This window comes from Triturus cristatus, chromosome 12 (genome assembly GCF_964204655.1).
Source record: "Triturus cristatus chromosome 12, aTriCri1.1, whole genome shotgun sequence".
In the NCBI taxonomy this organism is placed as follows: Eukaryota; Metazoa; Chordata; class Amphibia; order Caudata; family Salamandridae; genus Triturus; species Triturus cristatus.
The window spans coordinates 584,198,526-584,223,210 of NC_140595.1; the positions used below are offsets into that span (position 1 = coordinate 584,198,526).

Sequence of the window (24,685 nt, forward strand, 5' to 3'; positions counted from 1 at the left end):
CTGGTCGATCCTTTATGTTAAGGCCATTTTAAATTGTTGATGAGCCTTAGTAACACTTTCTCATCCAGCAAAGAGTAACATGTGCTGTTTGTAGGATCTTCTGAACGGCATTTGTCAACTGGTAAGTTTTATGTGAATTCTCTGAGCCCCAATTCACTGGATTATTCTGAAACTAATGCTATATGTACTGGTGTCGCTGTTTTGAGGCAAGCCATGGCGAAATGTCTGAAGTTGGGAGACTGTTTGAGGAGATATGATATGCATTTATTTTATTTTACAAAAAGAGATGACCAAGCTGTCTTACTTCATAAGTGAAGTCCAATACAAACTCAAGACCAAGCATTTCCATTCCCTTTGCTTCAAACTATACCCAAAAACATCCAATCACACCCAATGTATTTGCCAGTCGCCTGTAGATTTTATTAGAGTGCAAAATCGCAGCTGATTTAAAAATCTGCTGTGATCCAAGTATGCCCTTTATCAGCAGGGTGAAGGGGAGGACAAGTGGTGAAAGGCAGACTCCATACTGCACAATGGAAAGGTACAGTATGAAAAGTGTTTTTCTTTCAGTATATAGATCTGAAAACTAGGAACCTTAATAAGAAAATTATCGTGCAAGAAGTGTCTGAAAACCTACATGGAAGTTTGTGTTTATAGGAATGGATTGTGATTTGCTGAACTAAAGGCCAGCACTGGTTATTGGAGGGGGCGGGGGGCAAAATATGTAAAAACCCTTGTAACTGGGTAAGAGAGATCAGCTATCTAAACAAAAGCAATGTTAAATCTTGGCACTAAGTAATAGCATCAGTTTATTTATTTATTCAGTTTTATATAGCGTGAACATGACCCTTTCGGGTATCTGAGCACTGTATAAACATGGTGGAAAGAAACTAACCCTAGACAGATAACCCTTTTGAGGGGCCAAAGCAGTGTACAACGGAATTAAATGCATATAAAAAATGGTCCTTTCGAGAGCCATACAACTGGAGAGCGAACATATATAGAGTAGGAATTGAAAATGTCAGACTAGATGTGCAAGTAGTCCTCGGGTGCCTTCATGTTCTAGGTTTACATGATGAAAACATGCCCAGTGTATTTTATTACAATAAAGAATGTATGTTCATTGGTTGCGTATCTCGGTCTGCATGCAGTTGCCATAATATGTGTGGGCTGGCATTTTACCAAACATCCTGAAAGACAAAAAGCGGGTAACAAACTCTTGGAACAGCTGCCTCTTCGGAGAAACAGAATTTTCCTAGTAAATCCAGAGAGCAGTGGTTACTTCTCATCGTCTTTCTTCTCAGCTGCTGTGGGTGAACACATCTTCGCCTTTCTCCTGATACCCAAAAGGCTGCTAAGCTTCTGTAGCAGAAGTTCCACTATTTCTTCCTGCTTCGATAACTGAATAAATAGAAAAAAACAAATGGTAATAATGGTGGTAAGCCAAGCTCCTTATCGAAAAAGGTGAGACTGCTCTGTCTATAAAAGGCAGGGGTACATGTGATGGGAACAGATGGAAACTACTAGTTAGATGTATGAATGGGTCTTGCTACTGCAAAGCCAGTACTGCGCAAATTGGCAGGCTTTTGATACTTTTCAAAATTGCAAGGAAAAGGAAGTGGTAAAGAGCTTTTCTTTCTTGCTGCTCTCAGAGAAATATACCATTAGCTGTTGGAAACTACTGAAAGATTACCAACTACAGTGAATGGTCTGGCTTCAGTCACAAAGTAGAAGCAGTCCATGAGAGACGCCATGTAGTGTGTGAACAGCATCATAGGCAGCAGATACCTGTATACGGACCAGTGCATCCCCCTAGTGTCCTTTCACGTTGACCCCTACAGTGGATGAGGTGCTGGCCTTCAACTACCATTCGGCTATGTGGCAGAAAATATGTAGCTTAAAATATCAAAACATCATTTCAGCAATTAAAACCAATTTTTTTTCCTACATCCTAGTGCATGTTCATGCTGCTGTATTGTTTCAAGATTATATGTTATCGAAAGGACATGGCTTAGTATCAGTCTTTAAATTTCAACACTACTGGTGCCTTGAGAGTGCCTTTCCAAACTTTTCATGCTGGTGACACCTTTTTTAGAAATGCAACATTTTGTGACACGGTAATGCAGCGTAGCCAGCGAGCCTAGTGAGCGAGCCCGTACCAACTAAGGGGATTTCGGGGGGTTCACCCCACGAGAAAGATTTGAAAAAAGAGTGGGCGAATGGTGCATTTTCAAGCAAATTTGAGAAAGCAGGAAGATTAATAAAGCAATCTATTCTAACAAAGGCAGTGACTGGCAAAACTGTCTATCCTTCGTTTGTTCTGCTGACATCCTTATGCATACAGCGAGGGTGTAGGCATGTCTCAGGACGAACTGACGGAGCATTCAGCATTAGTAATTCTAGCTATCCCAATCACTCTCGAATGCACCGCAAGTTCATGACCAGAGCTCCTTCACAGCTATGATGTGTAAACAAACCATGGCGTGTGATGAACACGAAGATCTTTCCAACCCATCTGCTCCTGGTGCTTTGTCGGGAGGAGCACTACATTCAGGCAGTTCAAAGTGCCTCTGCCTATTTAATTTGGGAGGGAGATTATTTGCACCTTATGCTCGCCGCCAATACCAGCAGAAGGTTCAAACCCCGCATTGGTCATTGCAGCAACACCATGTGAGTTCGCATTACCACCAGTGACGACCCGGTATAGGAAGAGAGGGCTCTAGGCAAACAACCCCATCCGGCAAAGCAACAGACTAAACAGTGAGTGCTTGCTTCCCCCAGTTATGTTACCCACTCCGGTGAGGGGGAAGTATAAGTTTTCACTTGGACGAGTGGATCAAAATAACGCAGGACAACTGGGTACTCAATATTGTGAGGAATGGGTACTAAATCAGATTCAAATCTCCTCCCAGTCTGTGCCTCCTCGGAAAACCCCAGTGCATCGCCTAAATCTGCTGCGAGAGGCAATCTCCATCCTGTTACAAAAACATGCCATCAAAAAGGTTCCCTGGCAACAACATCGGCAGGGAATCTACTCTTGTTACTTCTTGGTACCAAAGAAAGGTCCAAACAAGGAGTTCAGGCCTATACTCGAACTCAGACTCGTAAACAAATCTGTCCTCAAAGATTGAATCAGAATGTTGGCATTACACCAAATCATTCCACACATTCATCAAGGTGACTGGATGCGTTCCATAGGCCTTCAGGATGCTTATTTTCACATACCAATTTCTCAAAAGCACCGGAAGTTTCTACGATTCAGAATACAATAAGATCACATCCAGTTCAAAGTCCTGCCTTACGGACTCCAGTCGGCGCCTCACACTTTTTCGAAATGCATGGCGGTGGAAGAGGCCTTCCTGCGAAAACAAAAGATCTTCATCTATCCTTACCTAAACGATTGGTCACTCGAGAGTGCCTCTCCCAGTCTCCTGCAGGAACATCTGAGCTACTGCATTCAACTCTTAAACCAGTTGGGCCTGTGCGTCAACTTCAAGAAATCTGTCCTCCATCCAACTGCGAGGATACACTACTTGGGCGCTACATTAGATGCTGCAAACGCTAGAGCGTTTCCTTCGGAGGAGAGACTATTATCAATACTCCACGAAGGTCGTACTCTCCTGCGGACACCTCACCCTACGTCCAGGCAGGTGTCCTCTGTGGTGGGCTCGATAGCGTCTTGCATATTCATTGTTTCAAATGCCAGGTTACAGATGAGACCCTTACAGCAAGCTCTAGAGGACCAATGGTCTCAAGTTTCCAACTGCTGGGAAGAAACCATAACTCTTCCTCACACAGTCCAAATCTCAATAAGATGGTGGATGCAACGGTCTCATCTTCTGAAAGGAGTTCCCTTCCACCAAGAACTCTCCAAACAAACTCTTGTCACAGATGCGTACCTTCTAGGCTGGGGTGCTCACATGGGATCTCTTCAGGTCCAGGGGATGTGGTCGGAAAAGGAGAGAACTTACCATATCAACATTTTAGAACTCAGAGCGGTACATCTGGCTCTCAAAGCGTTCTTGCCCTCCATAGAGTCACGTTCCCTGTTGGTTCAGACGGACAATACCACAATGATGTATTACCTGAACAAACAGAGACCAGATCCAGACCCCTGTCTCTGGAGGCTCAAGCAATTTGGAAATGGCTAATGGCGAAGAACATGTCCATATCTGCAGTTAACCTTCCTAATGCCCTCTGCACAAGTGGACGACTTAAGCCGAAACTTCGTCGAAGCGCACGACTGGGTGCTAAAAGACGAGATCAGACAAGACATTTTTGGAGATGGGGTTCTCAAGACATCGACTTATTTGCAGATGCGGCAAACGCAAAATTCCGTGCCTTCGCATCCAGGTACCCCCCAACCAGGCTCCAGAGGGAATGCACTGTTGATCGACTGGTCAGAGAAATTAATCTACGCTTTTCCACCAGTCCCTCTCATACCACTGGTGATTAACAAGCTCTACAGATCCAGGACAGAGATAATCCTGATTGCACCAGAGTGGCATCACCAGTGGTGGTAACCGGACTTGCCACACCTTTCCAGGATGCCACAGAGGAGGTTGGCATGCCATCCGGATCTGTTAACCAAGTCAGGAGGGAAGGTTTTTCATCCCAACTTCCCATCACTGAGATTGACAGCATGGCTCCTGAGTTACTCCAATATGGCCACTTAGGCCTCTTGCAGGACTGTATGAAGATCTTAAAAGAAGCGAGGCCTTTGACGAGAAAGTCATACTCTTTCAAATGGAAGCGTTTTTATCTGTGGTGTACAGCTAATGGTCCTAACCCTATTCTGGGCCAAGAACAGGTTATTTTACCATATCTTTTGTACTTAGTTAAAGCAGGTTTACAGTTCTCTTCTAATAGAGTACAGCAATTACAGCTTATAGAAAGTCTCCCACTCAGGCTTCTTTCAAATGCCAGTTGTTAAAGACTTCCTGGAAGGGCTAAGAAAGGTCTACCCACCAATTTCGTTACCTTCCCCTGCCTGAAAACGTAATGTGGTCCTCTCTAAATTAATGCCCCCCCCCCTTTTTGAACCCATTCACAAAGCTTCTCTACAGCACCTCTCTTGGAAGGCCGCTTCTCTAGTGGCAATTACCTCTGCTCACGGGGTGAGCGAGATTCAGGCCTTATGTTCTACAGAGCCTTATCTCGTTTCCCATGCTAACCGAGTGGTTCTGAGAGCTCACTCGAGTTTCCTACCCAAGATGATCTCGGATTTTCATATTAATCAGTCGATCACCGTACCCACATTTTTCCCAAGTCCTACCACGCCTCCTGGGAGGGCATTGCATTCACTTAATCTAAAAAGGGTGTAAAAATTCTATCTGGATAGAACGAAGGATATAAGAAAGTCGGACCGTCTCTTTGTTAACTATAGTCCAATGCACACTGGTTTTCCCTCTTCTAAAAGGTCCATCGCTCGATGGATAGTATCTTGCATCACATCTTATCAGCTAGCTCACAAGCAGCTCCCTGGCAAGACAAGGGCTCACTCTGAGGGGTAAAGCTGCTACTACGGCTCTGCTTAAAAATGTACCTATTCAAGAAAGATGCAAAGCAGCTACATGGCGCTCGGTCCACACCTTTGCATGTCATTACTGCTTAGATCCTGATACTCAGGCGGATGCTCAGTTTGGGCAAGCATGCTTGAGGAATTTATCTGGATAACAAATGTTTCAGAATATGTTTGATATGCAGATATTTGTCCACAGGGTTCAGGCTACTCTATTCAGTGCTTATGACTATTGATGAGTATGCCCTGGAAGAGAAGGATAAGTTACTTAATTGTAATCCTAGTTCTCTTCCAAGGGTATACTCCTCAAAGTCATAAGCAACCCTCCCTCTTCCCCGGACGAATACCATGTCTATTACAGAATGTTTTTTCCTCATGTTATTTATACAATGTAATACGCCGTCAAAAAGACCTAACCTAACTGTCACCTGTGGGCATGATGGGAGCCTGGAGGTCTTAAAGGCCTGGCGCCTGAGTGTTCCATATGCAGCCATCTAGGCTAATATGCCTGCTATCACCTTGCTTTTTTTCTTTGAAAATAAAGGCTGTGTTCAAACAAGTTGGGAGTACATTTCTCTGTCATGAAAATGTTATTTTGTATGATGTATTTCAAATGAAAAATACAATGCTATATTGGCATATTTGAGTCGATTTGTGGATTGAGCAGTGCACCTCCCTTGGGGCTTAAGGCGAACTTGCGACAGCATCTATCATAAGAGGCATCCATCTGTGGATCTAAACGCACTACAAATCCCAGAACACCGTGACATACATGCTCATCCAGAGCAGCTGCATATCAGCGTATGATTGGGTACAAATGTGGGGGTGTGGCCCGACTGCCTCTTTCAACCTATATGCCTTTGAAGAAGTTGCTCAACGAAACGCGTCAGGCTTCTGGTTGTGTGCCGGTGAGAATACCGAGGAAAGCTGCCTGTATACCAATAAAGCTATGGAAAGGGGACAAGCTAAACCGCGTTCGAGTGCTGCTTGAAGTATGGATACCCCTATGAGCCTGGATATATATATATTCACTGAAAAAACCATAGGTTTCACACATGTTATAGTTAGCTGGAGATTTTACTCATAAAAAACCAATGAAATTCCCCCGTTATCGTTAGTGCAGGCAACTATAACTCACGCGACCGCAATCCTCTGCTGATGCTAATACTGTATTTAGACACTTATTTGCCCATGTCTTCTTCCATTAAATTTTAGCTATACATATATTCCAAATATTTTTTTTTCATAAAGACACACATGTCCTCAGCAGAGGATTGCGGTCGCGTGAGTTATAGTTGCCTGCACTAACTATAACGGGGGAATTTCATTGGTTTTTTATGAGTAAAATCTCCAGCTAACTATAACATGTGTGAAACCTATGGTTTTTTCAGTGAATTTGCAAGGTTTTTTAAATGCTAATTCCTAACTATAACGTGTGTGAAACCTATGGTTTTTTCAGTGAATTTGTACGGTTTTTTAAATGCTAAGTTACTTTACGCCGTTCGTGGCGTGCGCGCCCACTTAACGCAGTTCGTTCCGTGCGCGCACAGTGAGCACGCGGTGCGCTTCGCACACCGCGCGCCCACTTTACGCAGTTAGTGCCGTGCAACCACGGTGGGCAATGTACGCACGATGCGCTTCGCGCACCGTCCGCTCACGGAGGACATATTAAGCGCTTCATTATGAAAGGTAATCTATTAAATGTTCAAGTAGGAGATATGCCGTGCACAGACGGTGCCCTGCGGGCACCTTTGGCACACGGGGGTGGGAAAGTGTGGATACTGTTTTTTTTTTAATTAATTTTTACCGTACGCGTACGGTAAGCGTAATCGGCGTTTTTTGGAAAAAAAATTAAATTACATTTTTTGCCTTGGGGGTTCTTTTGGGACACCTTAATCAAGGCTAGGTGGTTGGGAGCTGTCTAACCTGCCCCTTTACATGTTTTCACCCTTTGTTTTTCCTCCCCCTCTCAGAGTGCGAGAGAGAAAATGGCGGCCGCCGCTTCCTGGTTTCGACCGATTCGAATGTTTACTAAGATCTAACAGCCAATCAGAATCGCGCTCGCGCACGGCACCGTACGCGTACGGTAAGCTTACCGTAAGCGCACCGTAAGCTGCCACAGATATATATATTGATTTAAATGCTATTTTCTCAGGAACTACTGAACAGATTTACACCAGACCTACAAAAGGCACTTCCTTGACCTGTAGACTACCTCTCTGCCAAATTTAGAGTAACTCTGTTCAGCCGTTCGGGCTGTAGCTGTGTCTAAAGGTCCTATGGAAAAATGCATGGGAAAAACGCGTTTTGGGACCCCCCTTTTTTCTCAGCCCCCGCTTGACGAATCCCCCCGAGACTTTCAGGGTAGGAGCGGAGCGTAGCGCCCCATTAGTTTTGAAAATTTCACGAGGATTCGTCGACCGGCGCCAAAGTTATTCCAAATAGAATGTTGCGGTTTTCCTATGGAAACAGGGTCCTAACTATAACTACCTACTGGCGACCGCCAGTAGGTAATATATATTTATAGATAGATGCATTTATCTTTAGTAATGCTGAGGGGTCCCCGCCTGTGGGCGGGACTATTCAGTGCTTATGACTTTCATGAGTGTACCCCTGGAAGAGGACTAGGATCACAGACAAGTAACTTATCCTTCCATGTATAAAAGCCAAGATGTATCGCATGATACATTTTTGCTCTTTTTGGCCACTAGGATCTCTGAGAGTTGTCGGATAATCCGAAATGCTCTCTATCCCATTAAGGGTAGCGTTTCCTTATACCCTGTTTAATACTTTTCTCTAAGGTACAAAACATCAAATGTCAACAATTAATTTGTACTCCTCAGTGTGGTGTCATCATACACCATACAGTTCCAACCATACACGTCTTTTTCTGTGAAGAACCTTCTTGCGTTATAGCGTCTGATGGAGACTTCTAGCCTCAAAATTCCTTACCTTTAAAAAAATGTCCAGATCCAGTCTTCCACCTGGGAATATTCTAACAATCCCCCTTGTGCGCCGGTAGGTTGCGTCGTTTGGCTCTGTGTGGTTGTTGATGGTATTGTCCGCGCTGGAAGTGATGTGGGCGGTGCCTATCTAGGTTCAATCCCAGCGCACTGACCTCAGTTACTTCTTTTCTGCATCTTCAGCGTGGATATGGTCGAGCTCCACTCAGCCATTTTTTGACTGACTTCAACCTTGTTTATCTGCGAATCGTGTGCCTTTATCGACTGTCCCCAAAGAAACCCAACGGATTCAAAGCTTGTGGAACCTGCCATGGACAGATGTTGGCAACAGACCTACACTCTGTCTGTTTGTGGTCCTTTGAGAAGAATCACAACTCCGTCATGTGCAGAGTGATGGAACTGCAGGCCAACAAGAGAAGCCATGAAGCTTTTGGCCGTTCGTCACGCGACGCTGTGTCTCTCCAGGTCTTGTCTGTGAGGGACAGCTCCAACAGTCGCTCACGTAGGTCCTCCTCTCACTCTAGGACTTATGGTAAGTCCCACAAGAAGTCAAAGAAGTTGAAGCACTCTGCGACTTCACATCGCTCCCATTCTTCGGACAAAGCGAGGGAATGACACCACAAATCCCGACCTTGCTCACAGGTGGTCCCTGTGCAACTGATAACGGAAACTGGGTCTGTTCCGCACCTCCCCGAATGTCCTAGAGCAGGAGCGACCCCCACCGAGCTTCAAGAGTTTCATGAGACTATGAGCTTCATTTCTGGTCTGTTGAACCCATCTGGGGAACCTTTTGGGTACCACAGGGCCTGGAGGATCTTTGACTGGAGTTCCGACAGGTGGGTTAGCCTTTAGCCCCCCCAGCAGTGTCCATGGCTGATAACTGGTATGTGGACCTGGCTGATGCCATTGGGCTTTATCCCTCACCAGATACTGGCCTCTTCTTTCATCTCACAGTGGATACAGAGGAAGGGGCTTCCTTTGTAATGGTGGTTAAGAGAGCGGCTACATTTCTGGACCTATTGCTGGCCACTGTTCAAGTCAAAACTAACCTTTTGACGAAGATGGGTCAATTGCGGGTATCCCCATCAGAACCCTTACTACCCTTCAACGAAGCCCTCACTGATGTCCTCCTCGGGGCCTGGGCCAAGCCTTGCACAGGACCATTTCTTGCTGCTTTTGCCTCAGTCCCGGGGACCCAGCCTTCCTCTTTAATCACTTCCCACCCCTCCCCCGAGAGTCTGGTAGTCCAGTCCTTGACTTCCAGAATTAATCCTGGCGTATCCCCTACTTTAGTTGTGGTGTAATGTAGGGTAGCACGTCATTTTTATTTTTGAAACCCTTACAGGGCGGGGCGTGGAAGCCATGTGATACGACCTGAGCACACGTGGGGAAGGTAACGTGGGATTTAAAAGTAGTTCGCGTAGGGAGTTGGTGCTCAATATGGCATTCGAATTTTGGGGCGAGTAGAGTGTCAGGTAAACAGTCAGTCTATTACAGGTAAACACTGGGGAGTGTTCAGTTTTTTAAGTGAGACTGGAGTAAGTTCAGGGAACGCATGAAAGGGATAATGGAATGTAGTTGAATGTCTGTTATATTGGAGGTTTAACTTCGAGGGTTTTGGGAGAGCCAATTAGTTTCAGTTTCCGTGAAGTTTACCAGGTTGGCAAAAATGGGGAGGTCACATTTTTGTTTTGCGGGTGAATTCGTTCGGTTTGGATTATTTATTTGGATTCAGACGGGAGGAGCACAAATTAGTTTATGGGATTAAAAGACAAAGTGATCGGTTGGAGTTTTGTTAGCTGCTAATCATGTGGGACTGACGTATACATTTTTAAAATCATTGTAGATACCCCTGAAGAAGGTTATTAATATGACCCAAATGCATTGGGTGAAGATTCAAATGTGACAAGGAAGCAAGTTTGTTTACGTGCCTACGAATAGGCCCGGATGGGCAATTCTTGTGCAATTTAAAATGCGTGAAAACATGAAAACTTTGTGTCCTTGATGTGATGGATTAAGATGAATAAACTTTGAAATAAACAGGATGAATTCGAGTACAATTTTGAGTACGTGGATAATTTGATCACAAACTTGTAGCAGGCTGTGCAACTCTTCCGTGACACGAAAACTGCGTGTTGCAAACCCGTAATAGTATCCCCTACCACACCAATGGATAGGGAATCTAGGAGGCTGAATACCTTCGGAAAGAGGGTTTTTTTCTTCTCCCAGCCTGGCACTGCGGTCTGTGAAAACCGTGTGCCTTTACTCCCATACTGTCTGGTACATAGTTGCGGATGTGCTGCCTATGGTCCTGGATGAGGCTCGAGCCATACTCTTCCAAGCCATTGCTGATGGGCGAGATGCAGCAAAGTTCATGATCCGATGCAGGTTGGATACGATGGACTCGCTGAGCAGAGCCATTGTTTCTTCGGTGGAGACATCCCGTCTGGTTGAAGAATACTGGCTTTTCAGGGGATATACGAGCATGGCTCATACACATGCCTTCAATGGAACCTGTCTCTTCGGAGATGAGGCTGATTCAGCCTGGAGCAGATTCAAGGATAGTAGGGCCACTACTCGGTCATCGAGGCACTCTGTAGTCTGCTGGTAGCCGAATTCTGCCTTGCGCCCCTTCTGTGGATACTGTAGTGGCAATCGGCCACGTCCTTTGCCACATAGCCACCATAGCTAACAGGCTCAGTCCTTTCGTGGCCGCGGATGCAGCTCCCACAAGCCTTGTGGAGCTGCAAGCCAGAGCTACGCCCAATCTGCTCCAGACAGCTGCACAGTCAAAGCCTCTTTAGTTTGCCCTCAACAAAGCATGGGCAGCAGGTTGGCAGCAGAATCCGACACCATGTGCACAAAGGGAGGGACATTACGTCAGACAAATGGGTGCTCCAGATTGTCCAACAGGGTTAGGCCCCCCATTCCAACAAACCCCGCCTCCACCCCCTCTGTCCCCATATGGGCTGACCGAGTACCACCTTGTGCTCATGCGACAAGATGTACTGACCCTTCCGGCCAAAGGAGCCATAAGAAGTAGGTCGTGATTGCTATTTCTGGTGCCAAAAATGGATGGAGGCTTATGTCCTTTCCTAAATCTACACCCTCTTCACTACTGCTTGAAGAAGAAAAAAATCATGATGCTCACCCTGGCTCAGGTCTTATCTGCCCTCGACCCTGGATGGTAGCATTGGACTTGCAGTATGCTTACTTTCACATTCCTATCCTGCCTGCCCACAGATGCTACCTGCGGTTCACGATGGGCCAGGAGCATTATCCTTTCACTGTAATCCCTTTCGGCCTATCAGTGCCACTCAGCTGATCACCAAGGTGATGGCAGTAGTTGCAGCGCATCTACGAAAGTCAGGGGTTCGTGGAAGAGGTGTGGTGCAGCAGCCAGGGTGCCTGACTCTGGACCAGGGCGTTCATGGTTTGATCCCCGGTGCCAGCAGCAGGTCAGCCCAGCACCATGTGACTCTGGGCAATAGCTTGCTTAATCTTCCCGAGGGCCCCAGCGCCGGGACATCTCTCCGGAGGTAGCTGTGCGCTTTACAAATGCTGGTATTTCATTTTAATTTCATTTCCAGTCTTACCCATACCTTGATGACTGGCTGTTTCAGGGAGACTCGCCTCAGGCAGTCGTCTCCCACCTCCAGACTACAGTGGAACACCTGCATTCGCTGTGGTTCACTATCAATGTGCCGAAGTCACACCTGACTCCCTCTGAGACGCCCCCTTTCTTTGGAGCTGTTCTGGGCACAGTGCAGTTACAGGCTTACCATCCGGAACAGCAAGTCTGGAATATTTAGGCTCTGATTCTGATGTTTCAGCATTTATCCTGGATTTCGGTGATACTTACTTGGAGGTTCCTGGGTCTCAGCGCCTCCTGCTGGTAACACATGCCAATTGGCATGTGCGGGCTCTGCAATGGGACTAGGATTCCCAGTGGGCACGGCATCAGAGAACTTTCTCTGACCTGGTCCAGATACCGGAGGGATCTGCAAAGTAGCTGCATGGACCTCGATTGGCTCAACGATGGGCCTCTTTCGCTTCCCCACCCAAAGCTCACAGTGAAGATGGATGTTTCATTCCTGGGCTGGGCCAGCACCCGGGACAGGTTGAGATCGGAGGAATCTGGTCTCTGGTGGAATCTCAGCTTCACTTCAATCTGTTGTAATTGAGAGTGATCCGACTGACATTGAAAGTCTTTCTTCTATCGATTAAGGCAAGACTAGTTCAAGTGTTCACAGACAACACCGCCAATGTGGTACTGCAATAAACAGGGTGGGGTAAGGTTGTGGACCACTTGTCAGACCGTCTTGCGCCTCTGGACATGGATGGAATGACAGAGCACCTGGCCATCGTCAACACCTGGCAGGCCCTCTCAACGCCAGAGCTTGACTAATTCAGCCGTCTATGCCTAGCAGATCACGAATGGAGTCTTTATCCAGAGGTGGTGCAAGGTCTCATCCGAGACTGGGGAGAACTTTGTAAGATGTTTTTGCCACCGCCGAGAATGCGCAATGTCAGCACTTCTGCACGCCGGAGTTTCCAAGGCAGCTTTTGCTCGGAGACGCATTATATCTCGAGTTGGAGCTCAGGACTCCTGTACGCCTTTCTGCCAACACAACACCTGCCCGGAATTCTCAAGAATAACTGGATCCAAGTCATGTTAGTGCCTCCTTTCTGGGCACAGACAGTTTGGTATTCTGAGCTTGAGCATGTGTGATCCAGTTAGGCTGCCCATTCAGGAGGATCTTTTGTCGCCGCAACACTGCAATATACTACACCCGAACCTGTCCACTCTCCACCTTCATGCTTGGATATTGAGCGGTGACAATTGAGCATATTTGACCTCCCTCCCAAAGTGTGTGATATCATTCTAGCAGCCAAGCGTTCGTCTACCAAAATAATCTACACCTGCCGGTGGGACAAACTGCTGGCATGGTATGCATCTAAGTCAGTTAATCCTCTGTCTGCACCCTTGTCTGAGGTTCTCTTTTCTGTGTTACCCCTGGCCCGGCATTGCTTTGCTCTGGGTACAGTGAAAGGATATCTGGTCGACATTCCCACTTTTCTACGGTTGCCCAATCAACCTTCCCTGTTTAAGTCACATGTTGTGACTAGATTCCTTAAAGGTTTGCAGCATATGTTTCCTCACACAGCCTTCATTATGCCCCCATGGGACATGAATGTAGTTCTTATTTTCCTCGTGTATTCCCCTTTTGAGCTGATACATAGTTTCCTTCTATGGCTCTTAACTCTTAGAACTGTCTTTCTTGTGGTGATAGCATCTGCCAGGAGGGTTAGAGTTGCAAGCACTTTCTGCTAACCCTCCATACACTACATTTTCCCCCAGACAAACTGGTTTTAAGAACCATGGCATCCTTTCTATCAAAAGTGGTCACACCATTTCACGTCGGGGAAATATCACCCTGCCTATCCTTTTTTCCCCCCTCCTTATCTTTCAAAAGAAGAGGAGAGATTCCACTGCCTGGATCCAAAAAGGGTGTTATCGTTCTATATTAATTGTACCAAAAATGTCTGAATGGACGAACAACTCTTTGTTGGATTTTCAGGGGTGAATAAAGCAAAGGCAATTCAAAAGATAACCATCTTTCGATGGATCATTCTCTGTAGTAAGATCTGCTACGCAATGGCCAAGAAACACTCCCCGAGGGCTTAAGAGCTCACTCCACCAGAGCTACAGCTGCGTCCACTGTGTTAGCTAGAGAAGTCTCAGTCTTAAACATATAGCAGGCAGCTACGAGGGCATCTCTGCACACATTTGCAAACACTACTGCCCTGACAGTCCGGCGAGATGGGCACTTTTCCTTTTTGGTCCTTATTCTGAAAACAATCCACAGACACTCATCCGGGGAGGGATGTTGCTTTGGTATGTATTCTAAGGTAACAAATCTGCGGCTAGAGGCCTTTATCAAATGAACAAGTTACTTACCTTTGGTAATGCTTTATCTGGTAGAGACTCTAGCTAGCTGCAGATTCGTTACCAACCCTCCCCATTCTGCAGACTGTCCTCACAAATTCAGCGATCCTTTTGGACCTCACTTTTGGCACACCAGTCATTCTACCTCAGCTTGGCTCCGTGCTCTGGTGCAGCAAAAATAGTCAAGAACTGAGGTTCGCACACTGCGGTGGCATATATAGGCATTGAACACGTCACTTCTGGCGCAAACTATGGCAACCACGCCACTTACCAGTGTGCAAGGGGTATTGCTCAGAAAATTCCTGGATCCAGTCTGATGCCTAGGAATATTCTAAGGTAAGGAATCTGCCACTAGATAGAGTCTCAACCAGATAAAGCGTTACCAAAGGAAAGGAGCTTGTTACTCCTAGCCCAAAAATACTACCAAGGTACACCTCTTCAGAATAATACTCGTTTCTTGCATATCTCTAATATATCTGAATAATTGTCAGCACACTGCAGACCATAAGTATCTAGGTAAGGGGTCTCCAACCTTTTCTGCATTAAGAGATACTTAATTCCAGGGAAAAGCATGGCGAGATACTGATATTAGTGGTGTAATAGCGACCACACCAGTCAAGATTACATTTGTGTCACTATATTTACGATTATTTGCAGTGATCACCTCTGCATCAGGCAGGGATTCCAGCAGTAATGTAAAATATTCAGTCAATTGCAAATGCTTCTACATGGGTCATAGATGATCCAATGCCCCTGACACCAGCCCCCACCCTTCATAGAATAGAGAGTAGGGGGAGGAGATTTCTTTTGAGCTACCTGGGCCAGGTCTGCTTTCAACAATGCTGTCTCAACCTCCTGCCAGGAAGCTGTACAGAACTGGTTCTGTATTGCATGTCTGGTTTGTGAGTGACAGGAGGGCTTGGGCTCCAGCAGTCTGATGTGTCTGGGCTGGGCTGAATAGGACCTTGGCTGACTTGAGAGTGGGGGGCGGAGATTTCCTTTCAGTGCCCCCAGCCTTCATAGAATAGAGTAGGGGGAGGAGATTTTCTTTCAGCTACCTGGGCCCGGTCTGCTTTCAACAATGCTGTCTCCACCTCCTGCCAGGAAGCTGCACAGAATTGGTTCTGGCTAGGTACAGGCACCCTGTGCCCTCAAAGGACAAATGATTTAGTAGTATAAATATTGGGGCCCAGACACCAAGACTTTAGATCACTTCTGGGAATCAAGACGGACCTTTTGCCAATAAGAAGAACCAGAGAGTCTGCAGGAGTTTTCGACTGCCCCTATGCCAGTGTGTTGTTTGCTGGGGTTGCCTGCAGTGGTTTCTTTATTGCTGAGGAAAGGAGAAAGGACTTTTATTGCAACTTTCATCATCTTGAAGAAGAATCTCCAAGGGCTTGAATTGTGCTTGCCTCCTGCTGAAGTCTCAGTGATACAAGACTTCACCACCAGCTCCCCTCTGAATTCCCTTGCTGGGGATTCTGTCTGCAGAAGCCTGCGTGTCGCTGGGAGCTGGAAGCGCGACTCAACGAGAAGAAGTGTGTCGCATCCGTAGCTGTTGCCGTCACATCATCGGAGAAGCTTGTCGCCGCTGCATACCTGGAGAAGCGTGTCGCCACCGCAAGGGTCGCCATCGCATCACCGGAGAAGCGTGTCGCAGGGCCTGTCGCGGCTCCAAAGTTAGAGTCCACCGCACGGCCGTCAGGCGTGCACGCGTCTTCACGTTGTTGCATCGCATCAAGGGCGCCATCTTATTGCATCGCTCCGGATCGTCGCCATTTTGTCGCATCGCATCCGGAACGCACCCGAGATCATCGCATCACCTCCTCTCCGGTAAGGGACTGACTCATTGCCTACTTTGCGCAAGCACTGAGGAACAGACTCATCGCCTCCCCCGAAGCAAGGAACCGACGCATCGTTCTCCCTGCGAACCTTTTGCTTATTTTGCGTTACGCATTCCAAGTACTTTTGTGAGAAACGTGTCGCATTTACCATCAACTTGAACTAAGCTATTTCTACCATCTAAAAGCCTATTTTAATTACAGTATTGTGGATTTTTTTGTCGTTTTGGTCTTGTGTTAAGTCTATATAAAGATTACCTATTTTTTTATAAAAACCTGTATGGTGTCCATCTGTAGTGTTTACACTGTATTACTGTATGTCTTCACAAATGCTTTAGACTCTGCCTCTGAGATAAGCCTGCCTGCTCGTGCCAAGCTACCAAGGGGGTGAGCAGCGGTTATTTAGGAGTGTAGCCCTCTTACCCTGACTAGAAGCAAGGGTCCTTACTTGGTCAAAGGTACCTACCTCTGCCAACTAGAGACCCCCTAGTTCTAACATTGGTGGTCAGGGGTGAGGATTCTGGACTTGCATTTGTGACTCATATACAGTGATTGGTGTACACTACTAGTGAGTGCAGACCAAACGCAACCACATACTTTTTGGTAGACTACCAACTCTTATTGCCATGAGTCAACCAGCATCCAACGCATCTTTGGATGTAGATTTTGAGGAAGATAGGGTGGATACCTACACTGTGAAAATGCTTGAAACACTTCTGCAGAAAATGTAAAGTTGCTACCCAAGGCCTCGCCAAGAAGGAAGAGTACCAAAAGGCGCTGAGGGCCTGGTTGGAAGCTAGAAAATCCTCTGAGGATGTGGAGCACCCTGTAGTGGAGGCAGAGGAAGCAGAAGGGCAGCTAGATGGCCCATTGGGTCCAGGAGGAGAGAAAGTACCAACCCCACCAGACAGCAGTGTTTCTTCCAAAGACCTGTCCCCAGGAGAGCTGGAGGATAGGGAGAGAAATAGAAGGCATAGAATGGAGTTGGACAGGCTCAAGATGGAGGGTCAAAAGGACCTAGAGAATAAGAAGCTGGGACGTGCAGCCCTTGGCTATTACCTATACACTTTCCGTTAGCCGTGAGGGGAACGGCTTGGTGGGGACAACAGCGGACCTGGCATTTTCGGTGCTCCTTAGAGCAAACATCGCCGTGAGGGGAACGGCCTACATTTCCCAGTAGTGGTAGCGGCCGCGCACACCAGTGACGCCACGCGGCCGCGCCGGACTTCCTCAAAGCCTGCCACGGGCCCCCGCAGCGCGGGACGCGCCCGGGCCAAGGGCGGGCCCGTCCTTGCCCGTCCCAGACCGGACAGGCTGGGCTGGGCCACTCCTCTAATATCGGCATAAGGACTTCGGCGCATAAGTGTGGATCCGTGACACGCTATCCATGCTGGACACGGAGGCTGTGGCCTGAGGCAGGTCTCCAAAGGAACTTGTTTCCCAGAAGCGACAACAACACTTGATGTGTGAGAGCGCCTTGTATGCGCATAAAGCATTCATCAGCTTTTTGCAGTGGACTCGCTCAAACCCGCCAAAGTTCGGGTAAGACTGGTTCGGACTCTCTCCCTTGAACTTTGCCCTGGAAGTAACCATCCTTGCAACTGTTGCCCTTTTTATTGTCATTCTTTATTTAGTGACTAGTTTTCCCTATTTCTCAGTTAGATTTGTGCCAGTCTATATAAATAAAGTAGCACAATGATGACGAGGGGTAGCAAAAATGGTTTAACACATGTGTCAGGCCCAATTGATCAATATATTACCAGGGCGAACGAGGCAATTAACCAAGGCATATCACTCTTAGAACGTAGGGTATCTCAAGATTTGGCCTTAGCGAGATGTTCTTCTATAGGTACATTAGCGCTATCTAAATCGCCCCTAAACCCAAGGGAGTCCAGGCCTTTAATTATAGTACAGGCCGAGACACATGGAGTACCTAATATTGTCGACCTTTCGGCATCCCTGGCCTCATCGGATATACAATCTAGTGTGACCCTCGAGAGGACGCCAGCCCTCCTTAGGAGCCCAAGGCAGGTGTCCCCCACCACTGACGTATTAAGGGGCAAGAGGGAAGGTGCTATCCCTAAAACCAAGAAGGCTAGGGAGGCGAACAAATGTAAACGCAAACTCGCTAAAAAAGGCCCCACCAGTCGCTCACAAAGCAAAAGCACTCTCACACAGGGAGGGACTATGGATACCCCAGCCTCTTTCTTGAATCCAATCATGCCTAGGGTATCTGCTAGTTTGAGGGAGGGATGCAAGACCTGCGAGGCTAACAACCTTCTTTTGTCTAGAATTGATGAACTTATTAAATCCCATATAAAACCCTTAGAAGTATCTCTTCTAAACATTGAAAAATTGTTAGCATCTAGGAATATATCTCCCTCGACTGTTCCTTCCAATGTAGGGACGGGCGTTGAACCGATTATTCCTAGGGAGCCCAACAACGTAACTACAAGGTCGGAACTATTACCACTCAACAATTTGAACAAAAAACCTAAGCCATCTGTAGGTGACCGCAAGAAGGCTGCGGAGCCTGCCAAATCCCAATCCCCAGTTGCAAATTTGAATCCCATACCATCTAAATCCCCTGGGGTAATGAAAATTTTTGATAATGACAGGGATGGGAATGGCCAGCACATACATCTACCATCCGAAGCTGGCCCATATGTTGTTATTATGACAGGTGTCCCGGGCCTAAGGCCCAATATAGAGGAGCCTCTAGGGTCCCTAAAAAACAAGGTACAGCACTGGCTCACCATTAACAGACCGCTCCCACCCTTTTGTGCAAGTAAGATTCTAATGGTACGCAGGGTGTCCTGGGTAGGTAGTGAAAAGAAACGGACTCGGGGGGATTGTGTTATTGTTAACTTTGACAATCCATACACGGCGGATTGTATCTGCCGCCGTGGCACAATAGTCAAGCAAGGTGGAATTGAGACGAGAAGGCTTTCCTTCTTCTATTCCTCCCCTAACTGCTGTCGTGATCCAGGAAGGGGTGGATCCCAAGAAGCCAATTGGGTTGATAGAAGGGTGCGGGATGGTTGGCAGGACTATGGGAGTAGGGTTACACCTTTTACTGTAGACTGGAGCGATATACCTCTGACTAAAAGATATAGTTGCCTGGACTCGGTAGATTGACCATCATTATGTATAAGGCATGATATGGAGGTTGCAGACCATATTTTTTCCAACCAATCTCAATCCCCCGACAGCCCTCCAAAAACTACCATTGGCACTAATCCTACTCCTCTAACTCAGAAGCCTGTTGTTCATGAAACCCCGCAGGTTTCACTTTCATGTCTATGCCCAACTCCTAGACTAGCTGCTTCCATATCCCTCAAAGATTGCGTTAGTTCCCCCAAAATTCACGCTTGTCATTCTTTGGATACGATAAAGATTCTAAGCTGGAATCTAGCGGGTCTCCAAAGGAAACTGTGCTTACCCGAGTGGAGCGCCCTTGTGGAGGCTCATATGATCTGTCTTTTTCAGGAGACATGGACTCTAGAACCGACTCATCGGGTTGGATATGTCACGTACTTTGTTCCAGCCAATCTCCCCAGAAATGGCAAAGGTCGTCCATCTGGACGCTTGCTTATATGGGTAAATATTGCCCTGAATTGCCGAATAGACCGGAAAAAAATAAATTCGCCTGATATTCTAGGTATTTCTCTAAGAGGTCCCCACATGGGTCCCACCCTCGACCTGTTTAATGTTTACGCAAGAGGCATTAAACATGGCTCATTGTCCTCGGCAGTGTCTTCCCTTGAATGGGAACTCAGGAATAATTCAGCTGTAGCCCAAGTCCTGGTTGCGGGAGACTTCAATTGTACTTACGAGCCTCTCACAACGGACGATATTTCTGACCCAGGTGAGGATGATGCTAGATGGGGCATTCCCACCCTAACCATCCCCCCCGATCAAAAAATGGTCACAAGCAGCAATCCAGTTGAATGCTCTAACGTTGGAGTTTGGCTTAAGAGCTGCCAATGGGCGCACAAATTCTGACCCTATGGGTGCGGCCACATACAATAGAGACAAGCATACTTCAAGGATTGACTATATTATGCTTGACTTTTTTCTTTGGGGCTTGGTTCAGGATATGATAGTTTTGCCTACTATTGAAAGCGATCATAATTCGCTTTCCCTTTCCCTTAAGAATCCCTGGCCGAATGAAGTGATTAAATCATCTTCTAGGTCATCAGAAACTATCTCTGTCTCCTCGTGTGGGAGACGTTTGAAGTGGAAAATGGTCGCAGGGGACGAAGCCAAGCTTAACACTATTAATACAATTCTTATGGCTTCCCAAATCGAATTGGATAACATCGACTTAACCCCTCCCCTTATAGAAAGGATAACATCCATCTTTGAGGGAACTCTTGAGACCATCGGAAACGTTTTCACCAAAAAGAACCATGTGGGGAAAAAAACTGTAGCCCGAAATCTTAGGGGTAAGCAGGAATGGTTTACACCTGCCTGCAGACATGCCAAAACTACCCTGATCCAGGCTATTAAAAGCAAAATTCAAGCAGAGGTCCAGGGAGCCAGGAAAAATTACAAGGAAACCCTGGCATGCTAGAAAAGAGTGGGACCTAGAGTATTGGTCTACGCTAAAAGAGGCCAGCTCTGGAAAGGATCCTAGACGCTTCTGGGAAATAATGAGAACCAGAAGTAGACCGGATAATGAGCTTATAACATGCAACATTACTAACCAGGCGTGGGTTACTCATTTCTCCAAATTATATTCTAATCAAGCTAGTAACATTCTCTCAACTCCCTTTAATGAAGAACAAGTCCGGATGACGGAGTGTACTAACTTTGCTGTCCCTCTCATGAGAACCGAGCATCCCGCTGGCAACTTATGTCCAATTACACCTTCTATTGGCTGCGGGTCAGAGCTGGTCAATCTAATTTTTTCTATCAAAGAAATCGAATATGCAATCAGTACCATTAGGCCTCAAAAAGCGGCTGTTCCTGGTGGCATCCCTGGGGACCTGTTGCGCTCTGACATCTTGAAATGGGGAAAACTGATTCACACTCTCCTTAATGCTATTAGCAGAGGTGCACCCATCCCCGCATCATGGAAAGGCGCGGAGGTTGTGCCTATTTTTAAGAAAGGGGCTAGGGACGATCCATCCAATTATAGACCCATAAGCTTGCTTGATGTAACCCAAAAGGTCGTTGGTAAGGTGCTGTTGGTCAGATTACTCCAATGGATCGACGAAAACAGCATCCTCACTGACCTCCAGGCAGGCTTTAGAGTAGGCACTGGCACAATCGAACAAGCCTTTAGGTTGTTGCTAGTCTACTGGAAGGTGGTGGTCCTGGCCAAGGGCAGTCTTTATCTCGCATTTATAGACCTGAAGACTGCCTTTGACCTAGTACCGAGAGCGACCCTTTGGAGAGTGCTCACTGATCTGGGGGTTCCGTACTATCTACTATCCCTAATCGTTAAGATGCATGAAAACACCTATGCGCAGATCAGATGGGGCAGTGAGGGAGAAAAAAACCGATAGAATTCCGGTGGAGAGAGGGGTCCGCCAGGGCTGTGTGTTGGCTCCCACCCTGTTCTCTCTTTACGTGAATGGTGTGGTTGAGCACCTGCTGAAAGATCCTGCAGACGAACCATCCCTGGCCGGGGAACGTATTCCGACCCTCCTCTTCGCGGATGATACACTCTTACTCTCAAAATCCCCAATGGGCCTCCAAAAATTATTAAATAACTTCCAGTCTTTCTGTGGAGAAAGGGGTCTAGTAATTAACACGGACAAGACGAAATTCCTTGTGATGAATCCACCCAAGAAACCTGTGCGTCTTCCAAGGTTGAATGCTGTACCCCTAGAGAGGGTGGAGGTGTTTGATTATCTTGGCATTCGCCTTACACACAATATGCTCTGGGCCCCCCATTTATGCAAAATGCTGCTAGCGCATAAAAGGGTGACAGGGGCACTCCTAAAGGAGCAGCGCTCTTGCGCAATTAGACCCATAGCCCCTGTCATGGAAATTTATACAGCAAGGGGAGTCAGCTCTGCTCTTTATGGGGCCGAGCTGTGGGGCTCATGTAACTCTAGCGAGTTGGCAAGATCTGAGAGAAAGTTTTGTAGGGTAATTATGTCACTTCCCCAGGGTACCCCTACGACCCCACTGTTGCTTGACTTGGGTTGCCGTCCAATTGATGAGTTGGCGAAATTTCGCCCACTATTGTTATGGGCCCGGCTGTGGCGTGTTCCGGAACTAGCAAAATACGCCAATGGTCTCTCTGAAGTTATGTCACTTCCCGGGTGGTATAAGATTAAATGGTTGAAAGATATGAAAACCCTCCTTTGCAATCTAGGTCTAAGCTCTGCATGGGAAAGCAGGTCTTCCCCGCCGAAAGCCACACTTAAAATCTTATATTGGAACTAGATTGCATCCCAGCAGAACGCTAATTGTATGTTGGGTAGACTTACGGAGGACTTTCTGACCTTTAAAGACCTGCCCCTCCGGGAATTATATCTAGATATCATAGAGAGACCTTTTGATAGAACCCTTTATTTTAAATTTAGGTCCGGGACTCTTCCACTCCATGCTTTCACATCTGGCTGGAATTTCCGTGCACAGACAACAGAATTCTGTCCCTTCTGTATATCTAGAACTGAGACTGTAGCACATTTCCTATTCGAATGTCAAGTGTACGCACTCCCAAGAAGCAGATGGCTCAAACACTTGTGCCGCTCATTAGGTACCAGACAGCATGCTGAGGCATTACGCATTTTAAGGTCTGATTGTCGGCCATTATACGCCTGTGCCCTCTCTAAATTTTTATCTTGGGCATGGCGTATTAGAACTAATAGGCTTAAAATAACTGTTTAATACGTTCTTATAACTTATTTATGATATTCTTCACTATTTAATGTAAAAAAAAATGATGTATTTTAAGCTGAGATGAATAGTTTTTTATTGTAATGCTTTTATGATATTCTTTTATCGAAATAAAGCCTTGATGATGATGAAGAAGCTGGAGTTTGAAAATTACAAGTTAGCCTTGGAAAGAGAGAGAATGAGATTAGAGCATGAGAAAATGTTGAGGGAGTTGGAGATCAAAGCTAAAAACTCAGAAATTAATACCTCTGGTGGCAACGCACCATCTGTGCCTTCAGAAGGCAGGGTATATATCCCCAAGGATGCCATCAAAGATTTCCATAAGCATGAAGATATTGGGCAGTGGTTTTCAGCCTATGAAATAGCAATGTTGGCCCACCGGGTCCCTGAGAAGGATTGAGGAGCGGGGTTGTGTGGCCGCTTTGTGAGTGAAGGGAGGGATACTTTGTTAGACCTGCCTGTTGAAAATAGGATGTCTTATGCCCACATGAAGGAAGCCCTCATGACAAGATATGGGTTGACCCCAGAACTCTATAGACAGAGGTTCAGGAATGGCAAGAAACTGGAGGCAACCACTTGGGTAGAGTATGCATCTTTTTTTTGCGGAGCTATGGATGGTTGGGTGAAGGGTAGCAAAGTGAGTACTTTTGAGGAGCTCTATGATTTGGTTGCACGGGAGCACTTGTCTGATAATTGTTTTCCAGAGCTACGCCAGCACCTTATTGATAGCAAGTTAACTAAACCAAGGAAGCTTGCTGAGGAAGCAGACCGCTGGGTCAGTACCCGGGTCCACAAGGGTCATGTGGGAGACTTCGGCAAAGGTGGGCAGGGTCCCCAGCAGAAGAGTGGGGGGACAAGGGTAAACAGAGGGAGTTCCAGAAAGGGCCCCAAAGTAATTCCCAAGGGAACCAAGGTAAGGGTTCCCAGCCTCCCCTGAGAAGGAGACAGAGCCCCCGACAGGTAAACCTGTTCACAGGGGCCCCCTACATGCTTTCAGTGTAATCAAGTGGGACACCATTGGTATGATCCCCAGTGTCCCCAAAAGGGTTAGTATGCACCACCCCGTCAGATGGCAAGTGTAGCCCTGGGAGGGGAGGAGATGGGTGCCCAAGGTGGGTGAGGTCCCACAGAAATGTCCCTTGTCTCTTTAGGAGATTGTGAGGTGGTCCCTAGGACTCAGCTGCCTGATAACACTAAAAAATACAGGCAGTGGGTGACCATCAATGGCCATAGGGTGGAGGCTCTGAGAGACACCGGGGCCAGAGTGACAGCTGTCAGTTGTCGGCTGGTGTCTAAGGAACAGGTGGTCCCCCATGCATTCTTTCTTGTAGTTGCCGCGGACAACTCAGAGAGCCAGTGTGAGGTGGCTCAGGTTCCCTTTGAGTGGGGGTGTCTCAGGTACTCTTCAAGTTGCTGTAAGGCCAGCCATGCCTGTTGATTGTCTGTTGGAGAATGATTTAGAGAGCTCTCCTTGGGCTAAGGTGAAGAGTCTGCCTGAGTAGGCGTGTGTGACCACTCGGTCCATGGCAGCCAGTAAGGGTATTCAAGAGGG

The 24,685-nt window shown here is 46.8% G+C and overlaps 1 protein-coding gene across 1 annotated transcript in view; it reads right to left on the minus strand.

Annotated features, from left to right (window-relative positions):
* Positions 1–1,278: 1,278 nt before the first annotated feature.
* LOC146776319 (polycystin-1-like protein 3) overlaps positions 1,279–24,685 on the minus strand; it is a 729,731-nt gene continuing 706,324 nt past the window's right edge. Inside the window, exon 29 of the mRNA XM_085639623.1 lies at positions 1,279–1,401. Within this exon, the coding sequence (XP_085495749.1) occupies positions 1,279–1,401 (123 nt within the window). The remainder of the gene's footprint in view (positions 1,402–24,685) is intronic.